This window comes from Pyricularia oryzae, chromosome 5 (assembly GCF_000002495.2).
Source record: "Pyricularia oryzae 70-15 chromosome 5, whole genome shotgun sequence".
Classification (NCBI taxonomy): domain Eukaryota; kingdom Fungi; phylum Ascomycota; class Sordariomycetes; order Magnaporthales; family Pyriculariaceae; genus Pyricularia; species Pyricularia oryzae.
In genome coordinates, this window is record NC_017852.1 from 2,939,524 (window position 1) to 2,956,453 (window position 16,930).

A 16,930-nucleotide genomic window follows, 5' to 3' on the forward strand; every position below is an offset into this window, starting at 1 on the left:
GGAACCTCGGGAAAGCGGTCTACACCGTCCATCATGACGACGCCCATCCCGCCGGCCGCATGGGTCTGCACGTGGCAGTGGAGCAGCCACGCACCGGGGTTCTCGACTTTGTATCTGACCACGGTCCAGACGGCGGGCGCACCTCCGGCAATGTCGGGCGTGGTAAAGGTGTCGAGGTAAGCCGGGTTTTCAAAGTTCAACGACCCAGGAGGGAGGTGCCGCTCGGCCTCGGCCACGCTCGCCCAGGGGAAGCGCCCGACGCCGGACCCGAGAAAATCACCTTGTTCCCGTGCTTGTGGACCGGGTGGCTCTGCGCAAAGGGCCCCTCGGTCTCGAGCACGAGGTCCACCCACTCCCCCAGCCTGGACGGGACGACGAGCTCGCTGCCCTGCGGCACGCGGCCGGGCCCCTCGAGGAGCAGGGGGGGATCGCGCTCCTCGGCCGTCATGTTGTACACCTCGCGTCCCGAGAGGCTCCATTCAAACGACCCATGCGGCCGTCCGGGCTTCCGCAGGCTCAGCTTGACGGTGCGGTTGCTGTACCTGGCCGGCGGTCTGCGGGGAAAGGGCCGCGCCTGCTCCGGCTTGAACGACCGTATCGGGTGCATCGTGGGGCGGCCGGCGTAGTCCATCTTTGCCATCGGGTGTCGTGGCGGGTTGGCGGCGTCGCCGTATGCCATTTCGGCAAATCCGCCCACGACCTGGTTGAGGAGGTCGTTGGCCAGCCTGACGGTGTACCGAGCCGGTTCCTGGTCCAGTTTGACCATGACCGAAACCCTGTTTCCGTTGCCGACATATATGCGATCCGAGGCTGCGGGGTAAATGTACTGCCCGTCGACGGCATAGACGTAGAGCTTGTGGTTGTCGATGGAGATTTGTAATGGATACAAGCCGCCGGCATTGATAAATGTCAGGGCCGCCCACCCGAGCTTTTCGTCGACGTTAAAGGTGTAATTGCCCTTGGCGTTTCGCACTCGGGCGCATTCCCTGACCGAATCGAGTGGGAGCTTCCCCACGTCCACGTCAAAGTTTCCCTGCAGGGCTTGGATTGGAGGAATACAGCCTTTTGCCGTCAAGTGGTCCTCGCCGAGGTTCTTAAGCATCTGGAGAATGACGGGGTTGGTCATGTTGTCCAATTCAACCGGGTTCAGGCAGTATTGCGACCCTACGCCGTTGACTATGATGGCGTCGGTGCAGGCAAGATCAAAATTGGCCGCCTGTTCAATGCGATAAAAGTCGTCGAATTTGTACTGGCTCCAGTCCGCGACGAGCAGCGGCTGGTTTCCCAACTCGGCCGCTCTCATGAGTTCATCTTGGCGACGCGCGGCCCACGGCGTGCCAAATCATACAGGACCAAGGGCTGGTGGGCAAGCTGGGCGACAAGGTGGCGCTGGTAACGGGAGGGACCAACGGCATGGGCCTGGAGCTGGTGCGCACGCTGGCCAAGACGGGCATGAGGGTCTTCTTCACCGCCCGCGATCCCGCCAAGGGCGCCAAGGTCAGGGAGATGCTGCGGGCCGAGGATGCTTCCTTCAAGCTCGAGTTGGTGGTGGTGGAGCTCAAGAGCCTCAAGAGCGTCGAGGCGGGTGCCCGACACATACTGGACAGGGCAGACCGGCTGGACCTTTTGATGAACAATGCAGGTGCGTCACGAGGATTGAGGTTTCCTGCTTGAGTCCTTGGAAGGAAGCCATTACACAAATGAAAAAAAAAATCAAAGAAAAAAGACTAAAGAAATCCTTGCCCAGGCATCGCGGCGACGCCTCACGGCTTCACACAAGACGGCTACGAGCAGCAGTTTGGAGTCAACTACCTGGCGCACTTTTACCTGTTCCAGATGCTCAAGCCGCTCCTCCTCAAGACGGCAGCCGAGCACGGGGTCCAGGTGCGCGTGGTCTCGACGTCCAGCACCGCGCACACGGCGTCGACGGTGCTGCCCGCGGGCGACTACGGCACGGCCGACCCCAACGGCCGCGGCTACGAGCCGGGCGTGTCGTACGCGCACTCGAGCACGGCGCGCATCTGGTTCTGCAACGAGGCCGAGCGCCGCTACGGGCCCCGCGGCCTGCACGCCATCAGCACGCACCCGGGCGGCTTCGCGAGCGGGCTCATGGACTCGGCGGACGAGCAGGCCCGGGCCGCGCTGGCCAGGGCGATCGAGATGCCGCACATACGCAGGATCTGGAAGAGCGTCGAGCAGGGCGCCGCCACCAACGCGCTCGCCGGCGTCGGCAGGGAGTACGACGGCCACGGCGGCTTCTACATGGAGGATTGCGGCGTGGCCAGGCCGGTTCCTGACCATCTGGACTGGGCTGGGCACGGATACAAGTCTTGGGCTTTTGACGAGGCGGGGGAGAAGAGGCTGTGGCTGGATTCGCTCGAGATGCTTGGACTGCAGGACGATCAAGAGTAATTTGGGAACAACCATGTAGTAACAATTACGATATTTATCAAAAGCAGTCCGCATGCAAAAAGTCACGCTATTCTAGAACTAGTCTCTCGGCTTTGAGCTCGAATTCCACGGCAATCCTCCATCCACGGGCTCGTTGCAAACCCTCGTCGCAACCATGCGGCCCCACTCCTCCCGCGTCAACGTCGGGATCCCGAGCTCCTCGATGTCCCTTCCATCCCAGGCCGTCCGGTACTTGGCACCAAAAATGGTATTGTGGATGACGAGAAACGTAGCAAACATGGGTGTCGGCTTCCCCTCCGCGGCCGCGACCTCGCTCATCGACAAGGCTTCTTTGAGCTTCGCCTCCGGGTCCACCTCCCTGACGGCCCACTCGGCTCCCGACTTTTCCTCGGCCAGTCTCAAGATCTCCCCCTGCGTCGTGACGACGTCGCCGATGTAGACGGGTCCGTTTTTCGAGTCCCCGCCCCTGCCGAGGATGGCGGCGACGGCGCGTCCGACGGTGACGCCCCGCGACATGCTGACCTCGTGCTCGCGGATGCTCCGGTCGCCGACCAGCAGCGCGGTGCGCTCCCGAAAGTCGTACGAGTACGACCCGTTCAGCACGCAGCCGATGATGGGCCCGCTCTGGATCACGTTCCAGCGCATCCCCGCGCCGTCGGCCTTTTGCGCGAGGTAGTTTTGCATCGCGGCCGCCTCGCGGTAGTACGGCAGGTGGTGGACGGCAGCGTTGCACGACAGCGCCGTGAAGTCGCTCGGGATGAAGTGCTTCACCGTGCCCGCCTCGACGGCGGCGTCGATGAGCCTGTACTGGTGCTCCCAGGCCGTGTGGGATATGGTGCACACGACGGCGTCGTGGTCTTGTATCGCACGTCTGATGGACTCTGTCGAGCTGTAGTCTACAATCTTGACGTGGTGGTCCCCCTTGGGGTTTGACCGAGAGAGCACCGTCACTTGGAAGCCGGCGTCCACCAGGGCTGCATACACGTAACCGCCGACATATCCTTTCTGTTGGTCAAGTAAACGTTCAGCCTGTGCATATAATAAAATGTGAAATAAATTAATGTAGAGTAAATTAATGTAAACACTCTTACCCCCACCAGGACGACCTTTGAGATGGAGAAACGACCGGGCATTTTCGTCGTCTTGATTTCTGAACAACAGGACTCGTCGCGCCTAATGCTGTCCGTCTGCGGTTGCAGTCTGGCTGAGAAATTTGCTGTCTCTGCAAGACACGAACAGGTGCGACTTGTTCAGTAGAATTTTTAAATATTTAAAACGCAGTGTAAATATATAAATATATAAATATGAATACTCCCGGCGAACGTTTGTCGTAATACGGGGAAACACTTGCAGATACACGAGTCATTTTCCGGTACTCGGTAATCGTCAAAGTGTATGTATGTTTTCGGGGACTCGACTGTACGGCTCGACAAGAGCAAGCGGCCTGCATAAATTGGTCTCTCTGCGATGCGTTCGACATGTACATCTCAAGCCGCTTGTCAACCGTCCACACTCTACTCCAACAAAGCTTTCGCATATATTTCCCGCCATGCTTTTCGCAAGTGTCCAACGGTGGATCGCCAATTTGCACAAGCTAGCTTCGGATGAACAGCTCGTGCTGTCGAGCTCCACGAATGCAAGGCTGGAGGTCGAGACGGCAACGACAGGCTCGCAGTCGTGTGTAAGAATCTTCTAGTTCTAGACCAGTTCGAGCTGGATGGAAATTCGAGCTGCATAGTCGCATTGCTGACTCGACCTCACCAGTGCAACGCCCTCGTCCAGCTGCTCGGCGACCGCCGCGTCGTGCGACCTGGCAGCGAGGCCTACGAGTCCTCGGTCCAGTCCTACTTCAGCCTCAAGAACAGTGAGACACAGCCATCCTGCATAGTGGTAGCCAGGTCGTCGAGCGAGGTGTCGGCGGCGGTGCGGTCCTTGAGCAGGGGTCGCGAGCTCGGCAAAGATTCGTGCAGATTCGCCATCCGCAGCGGGGGCCACACGCCGTTCAAAGGCGCCGCCAGCATCGACGACGGCGTGCTGCTGGACCTGCGCCGTCTCGACGCGCCCGGTGTTTCCGAGGACCGCAGGTCCATCGTGGTCAGCCCCGGTTGGACGTGGGACCAGGTCACCGAGCGGCTGGACCCGTACAACGTCAGCACGCTGGGCGCGCGCGTGGCCAGCGTCGGGGTCGGCGGCGCGGTTCTCAACTGCGGCACGTCCTTTTTTTCGCCGCGCTACGGCTTTATCTGCGACATGGTCGACGATTTCGAGGTCGTCTTGGCCAACGGAACCATCCTTCACGCCAACGAGCGGGACAACAAACGCCTCTGGAAGGCCTTGAGGGGCGGCGGGAACAACTTTGGCGTGGTTACGGCAATCACCTTGCGCACTTTTCCCCAGGGTCGGTTCTGGGGCGGCCAGGTCTTCCACGATATCTCCACCAGGAAGGAGCATTTCAAAGCCCACGCCGAGCTGGCCTCGACGCACCCGTACGACCCGTACGTCCACTACATCAACAATCTGATCTTGAGCAAAGCCACCAAGGGTTGGTTTATCGGCAGCAGCTTGCAGTATACCAAAAGCGACCCGCCGGTCGTCGAACCCAAAGTCTTTGAACCCTTTTTGGCAATCAAACGGGCCGCTTTGTTCCCCGGCGGCCCGACAAATACGTTGCGCATCGACAACGTGACGTCTGTGGCGCGCGAATACGCCGCGCTCGCCACCGGCCCGAAGCGCTGGCTGTTCGCGACGACAAGCTTCGCGCCGTCCGCGGACATGATGGAGGCGTTTTTCCAAATGGCAGACGAGACCTTTCGGCCGCACCTGGAGCTGGCCGGCTTTTCGGTCGCCATGGCGTACCAGCCAATCCCACCGTGCATGGCGACGCGGCGCGGGGAGCCCGACTCGCTCGGCCCCGTCCAGACCGAGGGGAGCCTCATCTATGTACACCTGGCCGTGTCGCTGGGCGAAAGCGAGGGGGCCAGCGACCACGTCATCGAGAGCGCCGTCCAGGGGCTTGTAGGCCGCGCCCAGCGCAAGGCAAGGGAGATGGGCGTCTACCGCAGCTACGTGCAGGCTACTTATGCCGACAGCTGGCAGAACCCTCTTGACCGTCGCAGCGCGTCCACCGTGGAAGACTTGATCGCCGTCAGCCGAGAATACGATCCTGCAGGGGTTTTCCAGTACCAAGTCCCTGGAGGCTTTAAGCTTCCTCGACGAGCTTCGGTTGGTGGATCATAAAAACCGGTTGCGAGACGCTGGTTGAGGGAATAGGAAGAGAGAGAATAGGAAGCAAATCTGGACAATTGAAACATTCTCCGACCTTGTTTCGCATTTGGCCGTGGTCCTGGGGCGATTTTTAAAGATGCTCGTTGTTATTTCCAAAGCCCAAATAGAGAGCACCAAATCATGATTTACTTGTAGAATGTCCAACGTGTGTTGATGTAATTTTTCTATGTTGAACCGTTTGCTGGAACAATATTTGCTGATCGCAGGGTCTAGTGTGACCACTGAGATTAGGGCACTGTTGCGTTATTTTCAGGCGGGTACTGTACTGTCCAGTCTGTCCTTTGCTCTACCCCTGAACAACAGGGTCCAAATATTCGCATTTCCAGCATTACAATCCTGAAAAGATACAGCAAGTGGCAAATGATGCTTGTCAGCTATTCTACTCATCATTTGCATCCTCCAGCGTAAACCCAATCCCCATTGACCGTCCAGTCTACCAAGGGGTTAGTCGACAGGCAGCCCAATCCCTGAGCCGTCACGGCAAGCGTGTTTGACAATCACAGTGGTCGGTCTGTCATTCTTGGAGAAGCGGTTCAGCGTCCTCTTCGTCCGTCTTGACGTTCTTCCACTCAACAACAAGGCCAAACGGAACCGAGATGGCAGCTAATATCATGGCAAGCATGAAGCATCTCGAAATCGCATAGTTGATGTCGGCGAGCACGAGTCGGTAACCCAGGGAATCTTCACTCTCAAACAGAGCCCGAAGCTTCGGGTGGAGGTCAGCGGCACCGCTATCGGTCCAGACCTCGCCTGCGAAAGAAGAGCCGAGGTCCGCAAAAATCTGCTGTTGCATCATGTTTTGGGCCACGGGCACTGATATCGCCATGGCCAGCAGCCGCGTGAACAGCGTCAAGCTCGTGCCCCGCGCCACCTTGTCGCTCGGCAGCACGGCTTGCACCGCAACATTGGCCTGCTCTGCGCCGACTCCCACCCCGGCGCCGACGAGGATTTGGGCGCCGATCCTGGGAGGGCGAAATATCCTTGGTTAGCTTCTTGTTCTAGTTCTAGTCTAATTTGCACGGTATGTCTGCTGGAGACAAAAAGACACTCACGTATAGCCTAGACTAGCGTCCGGCTGCATCATCATGCACATTGCCGAGCCGGCCGTGACCAGGAGGGAACCCAGCACGAGGAACGGATTGTAAAAGCCAGTAGCTGCGACCAGACCTCCCGCAGCAATCGCGCCCACGGCAGTGCTCAGGCATAAAGCAACCTGCTTGAACCCCGACGTCTCGGCACTATCGCCCAAGATGGCTTGAAACCTGCAATATGTGGTCAGTCTGATGAGGTCAAAAAGCGCAAAAGGAAAGAGCCGGGATGTGGAAAAAAAAAAGCCTCACCAGGTCGGCAGGTAAAAGATGAAAACGCCAAAAGCTCCGTTCAAAAACAGGAGGAACAGGTTCGACCCCGCAACCGAACGCTGGCACAGCATGCTGAGCGGCACCGTGGCCTCCTCACCCTGGAAATATTGCAACACCAGCCAAGGGACCAAGGTGACGGCGAAGATGACCAGCACAGCAACCAACCTTGGTTCGCTCCATGAATATTGAGCCCCGCCCGACTGCAGGGCCAACATGAGGCAGATTAGAGAAGCCATCAGCAGGACCGTCCCTAGGGGGTCGAACTTGATCACCGTTTGCTTCCAGGTCATGTTGCTGATAGAGAACGACTTTGGTGCCGGCATGTTGGGCAGACACCAAATGATGGTTGACATGATGACAACGCCGACAGGCAGGTTGACTGCGATAGATTTTCAGATGATGCGACTAGACAATTTGGAAACTGGTCCCGTCACTTACACCAAAAGCACCACCGCCAGGTTGATCTAGTCGTAATGGCACCGCCTGCGGTAAAAGCAGAGAGAAAACAGTTTAGAACATGATGCCGAAAAAAAAGACGCGTCTGGACCGGGCGTAAAACACATACCTATCAGCGGCCCCAGCACGCTCGCAATGGCGTACGCGGCACCGAACAGCCCAGCGAACAAACTCCTCGTCTTGAGCGGCGTCACACGCGCAAGCACGATGAACGAGCCGCTGAAAATGCCAGCCATGCCGACGCCCTGCACCAGCCTCCCGACGATGAAGACGGCCGAGACGGGGGCGAACCCGCACACGGCGCTGCCGACCAGGAAGACCGCGATCGAGGTTACAAACACCCCCTTGGTGTTGGTCAGCGTGTAGGCGCGCCCAAACGGCAGCTGCGTCGATGCGGCAGCGAGCTGCTCGCCGGTGCTGTACCATGCGATGTCTTGGGAGCTGTTGAACGCGCCGGTGATGGTCGGGATGGCGGTGGCGAGGATGGTCTGGCTTATCGCGACTATGAAGACTGCCAGGAACAATGAAGAGATGACCAGGGCGAACCGGATCCCTTGGGGATATTCGCACTCGCTCTGGCCCTCCCTCAAGGCATTGCCATCGCCTCCATTGTCGGGCTTGGCGGCTTTGCTGAGACTGCACTCCGTCCTGGTGGCTCTTGTCATACTTGCGTTGTTCTGGAAGAACAATTGTGGCCGCTCTGCTTGCGAGGATTCGGATTCGATGCGAGAGCAAAGATTGACTTGACGACTTGATGTATCTTTGTTACCAAAAGAACAACAAAGATGAGCGTGTTTAGAGCAGGTCGAAAACGGGCGAGTCCAAGAATCCCGCAAATGCCGAAAGAAAACATTATATATCAACGAGATTAGGGCTTGAAGTCCTGGCTCATTCGAGCACTCTTGCTTTCGGTTACTCTCCCAATTGCAAAGAGAGAGAGAAAAACGGCACCGATTCATCGACCGATGACCAGTACACGGTTGCCGAGCGAAATATCGTCCCGGGAATTGTTCAGCGGGCCTTGGACTTTAGAGTTTCTTCACACGATTACCCAGCATGCCAGGCGCGGCGAAAGACGAGGATCGGGGTTTGTTTCCCGGGTTGGGGAATGAACAGACGACTGGACGAGCCCGGCGTTTACGTTACTCCAAGTCCACCGCCCCCCGAAGTGAATGTACCAGCAAGCACCTATTCAGGCCCCAGACATAAGCAGCCATACTTGAACCTGTTCGTCATGCCGACCCGTGGCCAGGCAATTCTCATCGCTGCCTCGGCGATCCCGATCCGCAAGAAAAACCTACGAGTTGTTTTTTTGATTGGCACGTTGTCCTGGCCATCCTAGCCATCCTGGACAGCTAGCTACCTGCGCATCATTCACCGGTTCCAGCGTCAGTGGGGCTATCCGGTCTGGATATAGGTCGCGGCGGCCGTGTGGGCCTTTGATCGCGTGGCGAGGACTCATCAGGATGGCCAAGAACTGCCTGCACAAGGCCGTTGTCGCCATCATCCATGACACTCTGACAGATATATCCAGGTTGACGTCGAGGGCGCCATGGCCTCGAGCTCGGTCATTCCTTTGTCATTCGCACCCTTGCCGGTGCGACGGCTATGCCTCGGCAAAAGAGCCGCCTCCCCATCTTCGTGGACGCAGGGTACAGGCCCGTTTCCGGACCTCGCCAGTACCCCGCCCAAGCAACGCTTTACTGGCGGTCGCGGAGCAGTAGCCTGGTCGAGAGGGTAGAGCTGCATCGTCAAAAGATTGCCGTCGACGTTCCGTATCGGGCAGAGGAAACGAGCTGCCTCGAAATCTTGGAGCAAGAGTTAAAAAAAAAAAAAAGAAAAATGGCTTGCCGAGACATGGCTGTCGTCGTTGCCGGCCTGCAGCCATGACCGACCATGTGCGGTACATTGTCGCCAACAATTTAGCGTGGCTCAATTCGTAGCTTTGTTTGTACTGGTAGGTTCAAATAAAAATCATTTTGGTTCAGATCTGAGGAAACTTGCAGTCTCAGGGCTCACCCCTGAAGCGAGCGTGGTCTTTGTAACCAATTTGATGGGTTCAAAAGCCATGTGGCTGCCAAGGTATATGGAGCGTTCGGTACATTTTGCGAAGCAAGGACGGTCCAATCTGAGCATTGAAACTACAGTACTAAATTCTGGGTTTGTCGCGTCGAGGATTAAGGTATCGCCCTTGTGGGTTTTGGTCACGGGTTAGGTTTGGTGGTCTTGGGGCCCGAATGTCATATAAACTAACCCAGGTATTTTCACATCATTTTTTCCTCTCTCCTGCGAGGAGGTTACGCTGTAGCAATAAGGCTTGAAGTATTCTGGATCGTGGGGATATATTAAGGGCACGCGGGCACCACAAGTAAGCGCGGGCGATCCTTACAAACGCAAGAGTTTTTCTGTCTGACCTCCAATTTACTAACGGGTTGTTGACCAAGACGTAGCTCTTGGGATCACGTATTGAACTGGGCGACCCTGAAATGGTCATCACGCGCCCTGTGAGGCGGTTACAAGGTGACAATAAGGTTTAGAGTTTTCTGAATCGCGAGGAGGAATAGTTGGAAGTGTAAAATGGCAGATACCGCCTGCTAGCGTGTAGTAGAATATATTGTTATTGATGCACAACAATCGTTAATTTGTATGATCGTATTAGGGGGCTAGCCCCTGAAGGCTGGAGCCGGTGCTCAGCTACGGGAACCAAGGTTAGCCACACGCACGTGATGACCGCGGTGTATATAGCAAAAGCGTATTTAGATAATTGCTACCCCCGAGGACCCCAATTCCGTCAATCCTGCACCCAGGCTGTATTACCAGGGCAAGACCCTCACAGATCGGTTGTGGTCAAGTTTAAATTCTGGATCTGCGCTTATTTCCGGGCTGAAAATCTGCCATCCGGAGATCCGGGATCCGGAATGTGGGGTAACCCCACGTGATTGGTTTGTGGCTAAGGGTAGTTAAACCCAACACTTGGACTGATGTTCAATAGAAAATTGTAACGATGTTGGGAATTGAATTGATATATTTTGTGAATTAGTTATATTTATCATTGAGAGCTTAAACTATCGAGCGGTATTGCTTACTCTGTCTTACTTGTTGTATCCAAACAAAGACGTAATACTTGGAACTTTGTGGGTACATGCGTTTACTTTTTGCTGCAGGCTATATTTACCAAAGTCACTGGCATTAGTCATTGACGGAGGCCTTCGTTTTTGACGATGTTTTTAGTGCAACATTTTTTGTTCAATTAGCACCGGTAACTCGGTGCAGGGTAGCTAACACAATCAACAAGTCGCATGACTGCCTACAAAGAAACGGGGCAAAATTTCAACGCCGGTTCAAGAAAATATTCTTGTTTCCCAGAAACTCCAATTGTTTCTTTGCCCAAAGGTTGCATGGCTTCAAAGGCCTAGAACACCCTCGGCGCTTGTCGCGCATGTAACGAGGATCGAGGTAGAGAAAATCTGTTTCCGAAATAAAACTCGGCGCACTTTCAAATAATTTGGAGATCGCTCTCCTGATGAAGCGATTGAGCGCTCGACAATGACTCTAGTCTGATAAGTATATTATTGCTTTTACTAAATTACCTTCCCGATGTGAAAATCTCCCCTCTTTTCTTGGACTAGTTTGTTGACGTTGTGATGAGGAACACTCCAGACCGTAACCACCAGTTTGGTACGACTGGGAGCAAACCTTATTTTAGGTCGGCTAATTGGTCCCATATCAATGGGACATGACATCGCCGAGCCACGGCAGTTTGTCCTTCTCTATTTTCCCCTCTCTTCTCTCCTCGCTTAGGAATTTGAAGTCCTTTCGTGCAGTCGATACTGTCGATTGATGCCTAGTGCCTCGTAAACTTGCTGATCGTGACAGTACCTACCCAAATGAAAAATGCGCGGTCAACCAATGGCTAGCCGATGTAGCGGCGGTTTTAATTAGCATGCGTATGTTCAACATTCAACTGCAAGTATGGCCACTCACCAATCGACGATCAAGTCCCAGCGACGTCTACCGGGCGTTATGTTTAGATCTCGATTGGCACTACGTTTCTTTTGTTGCGATATAAGAAATTGCCGATCCCCCAATCTGACGATCCGGCGAGCCCCGTCCTCATTCAACCTCTCCAACCACATTGTCAAACTCGCGCATCTGATAAACAATGATGAGCATTACACCATCTACTCCCGGTCTGACCAGCCCTCCCCACTTCCCCAAGCAACGACAAGTGCGGCGGTCCTGCAACGCGTGCAGCGCACAAAAGATTAGATGCGGCAAGCAGCATCCCACGTGCAAGCGGTGCAGCGTCAAGTCCTTGCGGTGCGAATATAGCATGTCGATGCGTACCGGAGAGCGTCCTCGTCTTGTGGTGCGGAACGGCGAGGACCGAGACCGACAAGAGGCGGGAAACTTGACGCCCACGTCGTCCGGCGTGCCTTCACCAGGATCGGAGGCTTTACAAGCGATGGCGACGGGTAGCCCGGCCTCCCCAGGGACCCAAGCGATTAAAGAGAAAACATCCTTTCGGGTCCTTGCTGGTGCCGATGAACTTTCATACATCCGGCAGTCGAACGGACAGCTTGGTGACACGGCGACGTTCCCCGAGTTCGGATTGTCCGGGGACGATGTCGATTATCACAACCACCATTCGCTTTTCCCACATCACGACTATCCTGTCCAGCAAGATTACACAAGCTCGAATGGCTTGGTCAACAACGGCCATGGCGACGGTGGCACATGCCAAAGCCCATCGCAGAGGGCCCGAAGAACGACAAGCAGCAACAGCTCGCTCAGGACGGAGAGCACGGGAAGCTCTTGCGTCGACGATCGCGACGACGGTGGCTCGTGGACGATGGGCAGCAGCAACAAAGTTCACGACTGCACCATTGAAGCGCTCGTGCTTGTGGCGAACTCCCACGTCTCAGTATCGAACTGCATGACCGCCTCCAACGATTTCAGATCCAGGACCAATGCGCAGTGGTTTTGCACCGGCCAGGATTCCCCCAAGGAGATGGGTGCCGTGATTCGAAAGAACGAGCAGCTCCTCGGGAGGCTTGGCCATGTGATGGATTGCAACTGCTCGACCAGGCAGGAGGTGTTGGTCTTGGTCTACCTGGCCATGTCCAAGGCGGTCGAGTGGTACAAGGCCGTTCTGGGGAGCGGCGGCGAAAACGAGCCGACCACGTCTAGTTCCAGGACTGTGGGATGGATCACCAAAACCAGTGTTTCCATAGGAAGTTATTCCTTGGACAGCGACGCCGAGAGGCTTGTCAGCGCACATTTGGTCCTGACCCAGATCAAGAACCACGTCAACCCGCTCTTGAAGAGGTTGCATTCCAAAGTGCATCTATACCCGGCGTCGGTTGCAACGTCCGATCACGAACACGGCAGCGCGTGGTCGGCCTCCAACTTGGCGAATGACAATGCCGATGCCTCTGGCAATCTTGCCATACCCAGTGGTGTAGGCCGCAAGGTGCTGGAGTACCACCACAATGCGCTTGTCGAAGAGCTGAACCGGATATCCGAAAGGATAGAAACTATCAAGAGGACCGATTGACGTACAATTTGTGGTGTAATACCAAAGTCGGTAATACTTGATCAATGTGGGGGTTTGCCCCGAGATATCGTTTAATGGGGCTCGGTCTGGGAAGAAGAATACTCTTAAAAACTTGCAGCGCATAGCCGCAAGGCTGGTCGTTGGTTTATAGACTTGTATTTAAATGAGTCCGAAAGCGAAATCGATAAACTAATTTTGTATCCCGATTCAATAATCATGGTCGCCATCCAGGCCTGTGATATATCCCAAGCTAACTAAGGGGCCCATCTGCTCTTGGAGCGAACAAGACTGCCATATCTGTAAAACAAAAACGGAATGGGCGCCAAAACGATGGCAATAGCGGCCAACATTGACGTAGCTCGGGCGACAGAAATCTGTCTGTACAACATAGTCCTTTTTTTGGTCAGAGTCAGTTGACGCAGTGCTACAGATCAAAGGGGATAACCAGCTTACGAGAAGGCGGGGAATCCAGACGCAAAGATGGACCGCATGAACGTGTTTGCCGATATTGCCGAGTTTGAAAAGGGCCCGTAGCAGTCAATGATGTAGTTCATGCCCTGCATGTTGATCAGGATAATTCCCATGCCCATGGGGACGCCGGCCATGATCTGCTGCGTCGGCCCCACAGATGGAGAGCTACCGCCGGCAAACAAGAGCATGCCCGCCGGAAGGCAGACAGAGCCGAGCATCATCAGCAGCAGTCTGTTCTCTTGAGGGCGTCCGTTGGCCGGGTCGGGGGACACTTTGGATTCGACGGTGAGGATGATGATGGCGCCGCCGATGATCGTACCAAGCAATATGGAGAGCAGAGGGAGGCCGGCCGAGGTTTGGTCCCAGTGGCGCTCGTTGGCAAAGGACATGGGGTAAGCGATGAAGAAGATGTACATGAGACCTAGGAGTAGATTGTTAGTATTGCCAACCATATATATGAGTATATATATATGTAAAAAAGAGGGCAGCAAAGCCTCACCAAAAACAACAGAAATATAAGTCGAAATCAGGACGAGGATGGGCTCGAGGAAAAGCATCTTGGCTGGCCGAGCGAGGCAGCCCTCGACAACGTCACGGAAGCTCTGCTCCTGCTCCTCCGACCTGGCCCTCAAGGCCCAATTCCGCGTCATGTGGCGCATGCGCCTCGCCCTCTGCTCCAGCAGGACTGGCGAACAGGTCTCGGTCAGGATGGGAAACGTCACCAGGCCGACGGCGAGACAGGCGACGGCCGTGGCGTTGAAGATGCAGCGCCAGCCCAGGCTGCTGCTCGAGGCGACGGCGGACCCCACGATGGGGCCGATGACGGGCCCGACCATGAGAAAGGTGCCTGCGCACGGCATGGCAAAACCTCGCTGCTTCGGCGTCCACATGTCGGCCATGGTTCCGCTCATGATGGCCGAGGGAGCGGCGCCAAAAAACCCCTGGAGGAAACGCGAGACGAAGACGGTGGCGAGAGTGCTGTTGGCGGCGCCTGCAGGCAGCTGAGAGAGAATGAAGAGGATGTAGCCGGCCAACAAGGGTGGCTTGCGACCAAGGCGTTCGGATAGCGGGCTGTTTTGTTTTTATTTTGTTTTTGTTCAGCAAAAAAAACTCTAGCTCTGCAACGGGCATGTCAGGATTGGGGAAAGAAAGTTCTCCTACCCGAAAACAATGGGGCCAAAAGCGAAGCCCAGCATAAAAAGGGATGTACCTCCAAACACCATAGTTTGGACACTAGTCTCGAACTCGGTAGCTGTTGCTGCTGCGGCCGCACTAAAGACCGACGAGGAAAACGTGGTCGTCAAGACGTAGAGCGCAATAGTCCAGGTGATTAGCCACTTGCGCGTCTTTGACAGGTTGCGAGGATTGCCCGCGTCACTCGGCTCGTTCCAATCGACAATAAAGTCATCGCCCTGAATCTTTTGGTAAACTTGGAGCTCAAATGCATCATCGTCCTCAACTGTGCCAGCGTTATTGACAAGTGTCGGACCTGTTTCTGGTGTCATGTTTGGAGATGGGTATGGCGTTGAGACGGGAACAATCAGTCCAAGGGTCAGTGACTATGTTTGCCAGCTCTGGTGCTGGGTTGGTTTGCTTCAAATACACGAGTAAAAGTCGACATGTGCAAGCAATCCTTGCACAGCCCTTTAGTTTTAAATATTTCCAGAGAATCCCGGGGCGGATTTAGCTTTTGTCTTTTTTCTTCCCTTTTTCCTAACCTTTTTTTTTCCTTCACAAAAGACCGCTCTATATATCGGGGATCAATTGCCGAAACACATTGGCCGAAAACTGGGTGCAATCCGGACTTGCAGCTAACTGTATTTAGCACCAACTCCATAGGCAAGGCACGGTATGTTCCAGAGGGTATGGCCGTATCTGATAGTCGACGATTGCTATTGGGGCGGCCTTTCTCTTTTTTTTTTTTTTTGCTTTCGGTCATGACATTTTGATCCGCCTTGGTCCGTCGTTGCAAGTCCGGCCATACTCGAACCACATTTGCCAAGTCCCATCGCCGTCATCCTCCACCTCGACTGAATTCTCGACACTGCTGCCGTCGCCCGCGCCAAAGTCGGGGCTCTGCGCCCTCGAACGCATCCTGACGTGCGTCACCCTGGTGCCGGCCATGCTCCCCGACGCACCCACGCCCGCCGGAGCGTCGACGTGGTGCGTGCTGCTGCTGTACGCCAGGCAGACCGGGTAGCGGAGCGGCATGACCTCCCCCGCCAGCACGCGGAGCTCGCCGGGCTTGACGTCGTCCGCATAGACGTACACGGGGTCCGGGTCGCCGCCGGGCATGTCAAAGACGTGCAGGTCGCGGCCTGCCGCCTCGCCCCTCGACGCGAGCAGCCTCTTGCGCAGCCGGTATCTGCGCTCGTGCTCCACGGCCAGCCGGTTCTTGATGGTCTCGAGGTGGCCAAAGCTCAAGGGTCGCGTCCCGTCCGGCAGGGCGATTCTCGCTTCGTCGAGCAAGAGGTTGCATCTTGTGGGTGACGTCTTTTCGATGGCTGCCACCAGCCGTGCGAGATCGTCCGTGTCGACCACAAAGGCTTGCTGCTCGGCGGGGGAGTACACGGGTGTAGCTGGCTGTCGGTTCAGCCAGCGGTCTATTTCCAACTGCAGGTTGTCGAGAATTTTGCAGATGTGGCCGTCGTTGGCCGGGTTGGTGTCTTTCCAGAGTGCCAGGGCCACGGCGCCCTCGTCTCTTCGGCTTCCGTCGTCTGCAACCTTGCCTCGATACTTGGCGCGCAGGTTGTAAAAGGTCTCCATGACCTTTGGATGGGGCGAGACGGGGCCGAATGGCCGGGCGTGGTTCTCGATCTTGATGTAGGCAATCATCTGTAGGACGAAGCGCAAGATATTCAGATTGCCCTTGAAGCCCGGGTACACGAGAACATGGCACAGGGCGTGGTAGAAGCTGAATTGGCCGTTGGCCGCCACCACTTTGCCGATCCTGAGCCCGTAGGTGAAGAGATCAGAGAGCATGGCGTCGTCGTAGAGGTATCCCAAAAGTCTCCAGGCTTCGAGCTCGTCATCGTCTTGGTCTTGGCTGGCATCAAAGTTTGGGCACTGCCGCTAGGGTTAGCCGGATCTTGTCGTTGCTTTCAATGGGAAGGAAAAAAGAAAAAAGGAACCCCGGATAGGGTTGGACGAACCTCCTGAATCAGCTTCCGCTCATCCTCGACCGACCAGAGCTCAGCTTGCACCCTTTCCAACATTGACATGTCTCCGAAAAAGACGTTTCTGCTGCAGGGCCACGGTCACTTTGTTGTCTTCTAGACTTGATGTTAGCTTATTGGCGCCTGGGTGTTGCCACAGTTGTCCTTGAAGCTTGCTGGCAGGTAGGTAGCTGAGTTTTTGATCATCCTGGTCAGGAAGCTTTCTCGTTGCA

The 16,930-nt window shown here is 55.7% G+C and overlaps 9 protein-coding genes across 9 annotated transcripts; 3 read left to right on the top strand and 6 right to left on the bottom strand.

Moving 5' to 3' along the window:
• Window positions 1–196: 196 nt before the first annotated feature.
• MGG_00423 (laccase TilA) lies at window positions 197–1,303 on the bottom strand (the record flags this gene model as incomplete). The annotated part of the gene is made up of 1 exon (XM_003718602.1): window positions 197–1,303. One exon carries the CDS (start codon window positions 1,301–1,303, stop codon window positions 197–199), a length of 1,107 nt encoding a protein of 368 aa, XP_003718650.1.
• A 110-nt stretch (window positions 1,304–1,413) lies between these two features.
• On the top strand, window positions 1,414–2,412 carry MGG_00422 (retinol dehydrogenase 12; the record flags this gene model as incomplete). Its single annotated transcript, XM_003718603.1, has 2 exons — window positions 1,414–1,642; window positions 1,748–2,412. 2 exons carry the CDS (start codon window positions 1,414–1,416, stop codon window positions 2,410–2,412), a joined length of 894 nt encoding a protein of 297 aa, XP_003718651.1.
• A 78-nt stretch (window positions 2,413–2,490) lies between these two features.
• On the bottom strand, window positions 2,491–3,545 carry MGG_00421 (uncharacterized protein; the record flags this gene model as incomplete). The annotated part of the gene is made up of 2 exons (XM_003718604.1): window positions 2,491–3,417; window positions 3,504–3,545. 2 exons carry the CDS (start codon window positions 3,543–3,545, stop codon window positions 2,491–2,493), a joined length of 969 nt encoding a protein of 322 aa, XP_003718652.1.
• Window positions 3,546–3,961: 416 nt separating this feature from the next.
• MGG_00420 (oxidoreductase) lies at window positions 3,962–5,649 on the top strand (the record flags this gene model as incomplete). Its single annotated transcript, XM_003718605.1, has 2 exons — window positions 3,962–4,093; window positions 4,177–5,649. The coding sequence occupies 2 exons, from the start codon at window positions 3,962–3,964 to the stop codon at window positions 5,647–5,649; spliced, it is 1,605 nt and encodes a 534-aa protein (XP_003718653.1).
• Window positions 5,650–6,211: 562 nt separating this feature from the next.
• Window positions 6,212–8,179, bottom strand: MGG_00419 (major facilitator superfamily transporter; the record flags this gene model as incomplete). Its single annotated transcript, XM_003718606.1, has 5 exons — window positions 6,212–6,659; window positions 6,750–6,959; window positions 7,038–7,437; window positions 7,497–7,541; window positions 7,624–8,179. The coding sequence occupies 5 exons, from the start codon at window positions 8,177–8,179 to the stop codon at window positions 6,212–6,214; spliced, it is 1,659 nt and encodes a 552-aa protein (XP_003718654.1).
• Window positions 8,180–9,017: 838 nt separating this feature from the next.
• Window positions 9,018–9,584, bottom strand: MGG_00418 (uncharacterized protein; the record flags this gene model as incomplete). The annotated part of the gene is made up of 2 exons (XM_003718607.1): window positions 9,018–9,314; window positions 9,534–9,584. 2 exons carry the CDS (start codon window positions 9,582–9,584, stop codon window positions 9,018–9,020), a joined length of 348 nt encoding a protein of 115 aa, XP_003718655.1.
• Window positions 9,585–10,770: 1,186 nt separating this feature from the next.
• On the top strand, window positions 10,771–13,277 carry MGG_00417 (zinc finger transcription factor). The gene has a single exon (XM_003718608.1). The coding sequence runs from the start codon at window positions 11,677–11,679 to the stop codon at window positions 13,069–13,071; it is 1,395 nt and encodes a 464-aa protein (XP_003718656.1). The 5' UTR covers window positions 10,771–11,676; the 3' UTR covers window positions 13,072–13,277.
• A 48-nt stretch (window positions 13,278–13,325) lies between these two features.
• Window positions 13,326–15,047, bottom strand: MGG_00416 (MFS transporter; the record flags this gene model as incomplete). Its single annotated transcript, XM_003718609.1, has 4 exons — window positions 13,326–13,449; window positions 13,525–13,963; window positions 14,042–14,613; window positions 14,704–15,047. The coding sequence occupies 4 exons, from the start codon at window positions 15,045–15,047 to the stop codon at window positions 13,326–13,328; spliced, it is 1,479 nt and encodes a 492-aa protein (XP_003718657.1).
• A 325-nt stretch (window positions 15,048–15,372) lies between these two features.
• Window positions 15,373–16,763, bottom strand: MGG_00415 (uncharacterized protein; the record flags this gene model as incomplete). The annotated part of the gene is made up of 2 exons (XM_003718610.1): window positions 15,373–16,608; window positions 16,695–16,763. The coding sequence occupies 2 exons, from the start codon at window positions 16,761–16,763 to the stop codon at window positions 15,478–15,480; spliced, it is 1,200 nt and encodes a 399-aa protein (XP_003718658.1). The 3' UTR covers window positions 15,373–15,477.
• Between the last annotated feature and the right edge of the window lie 167 nt (window positions 16,764–16,930).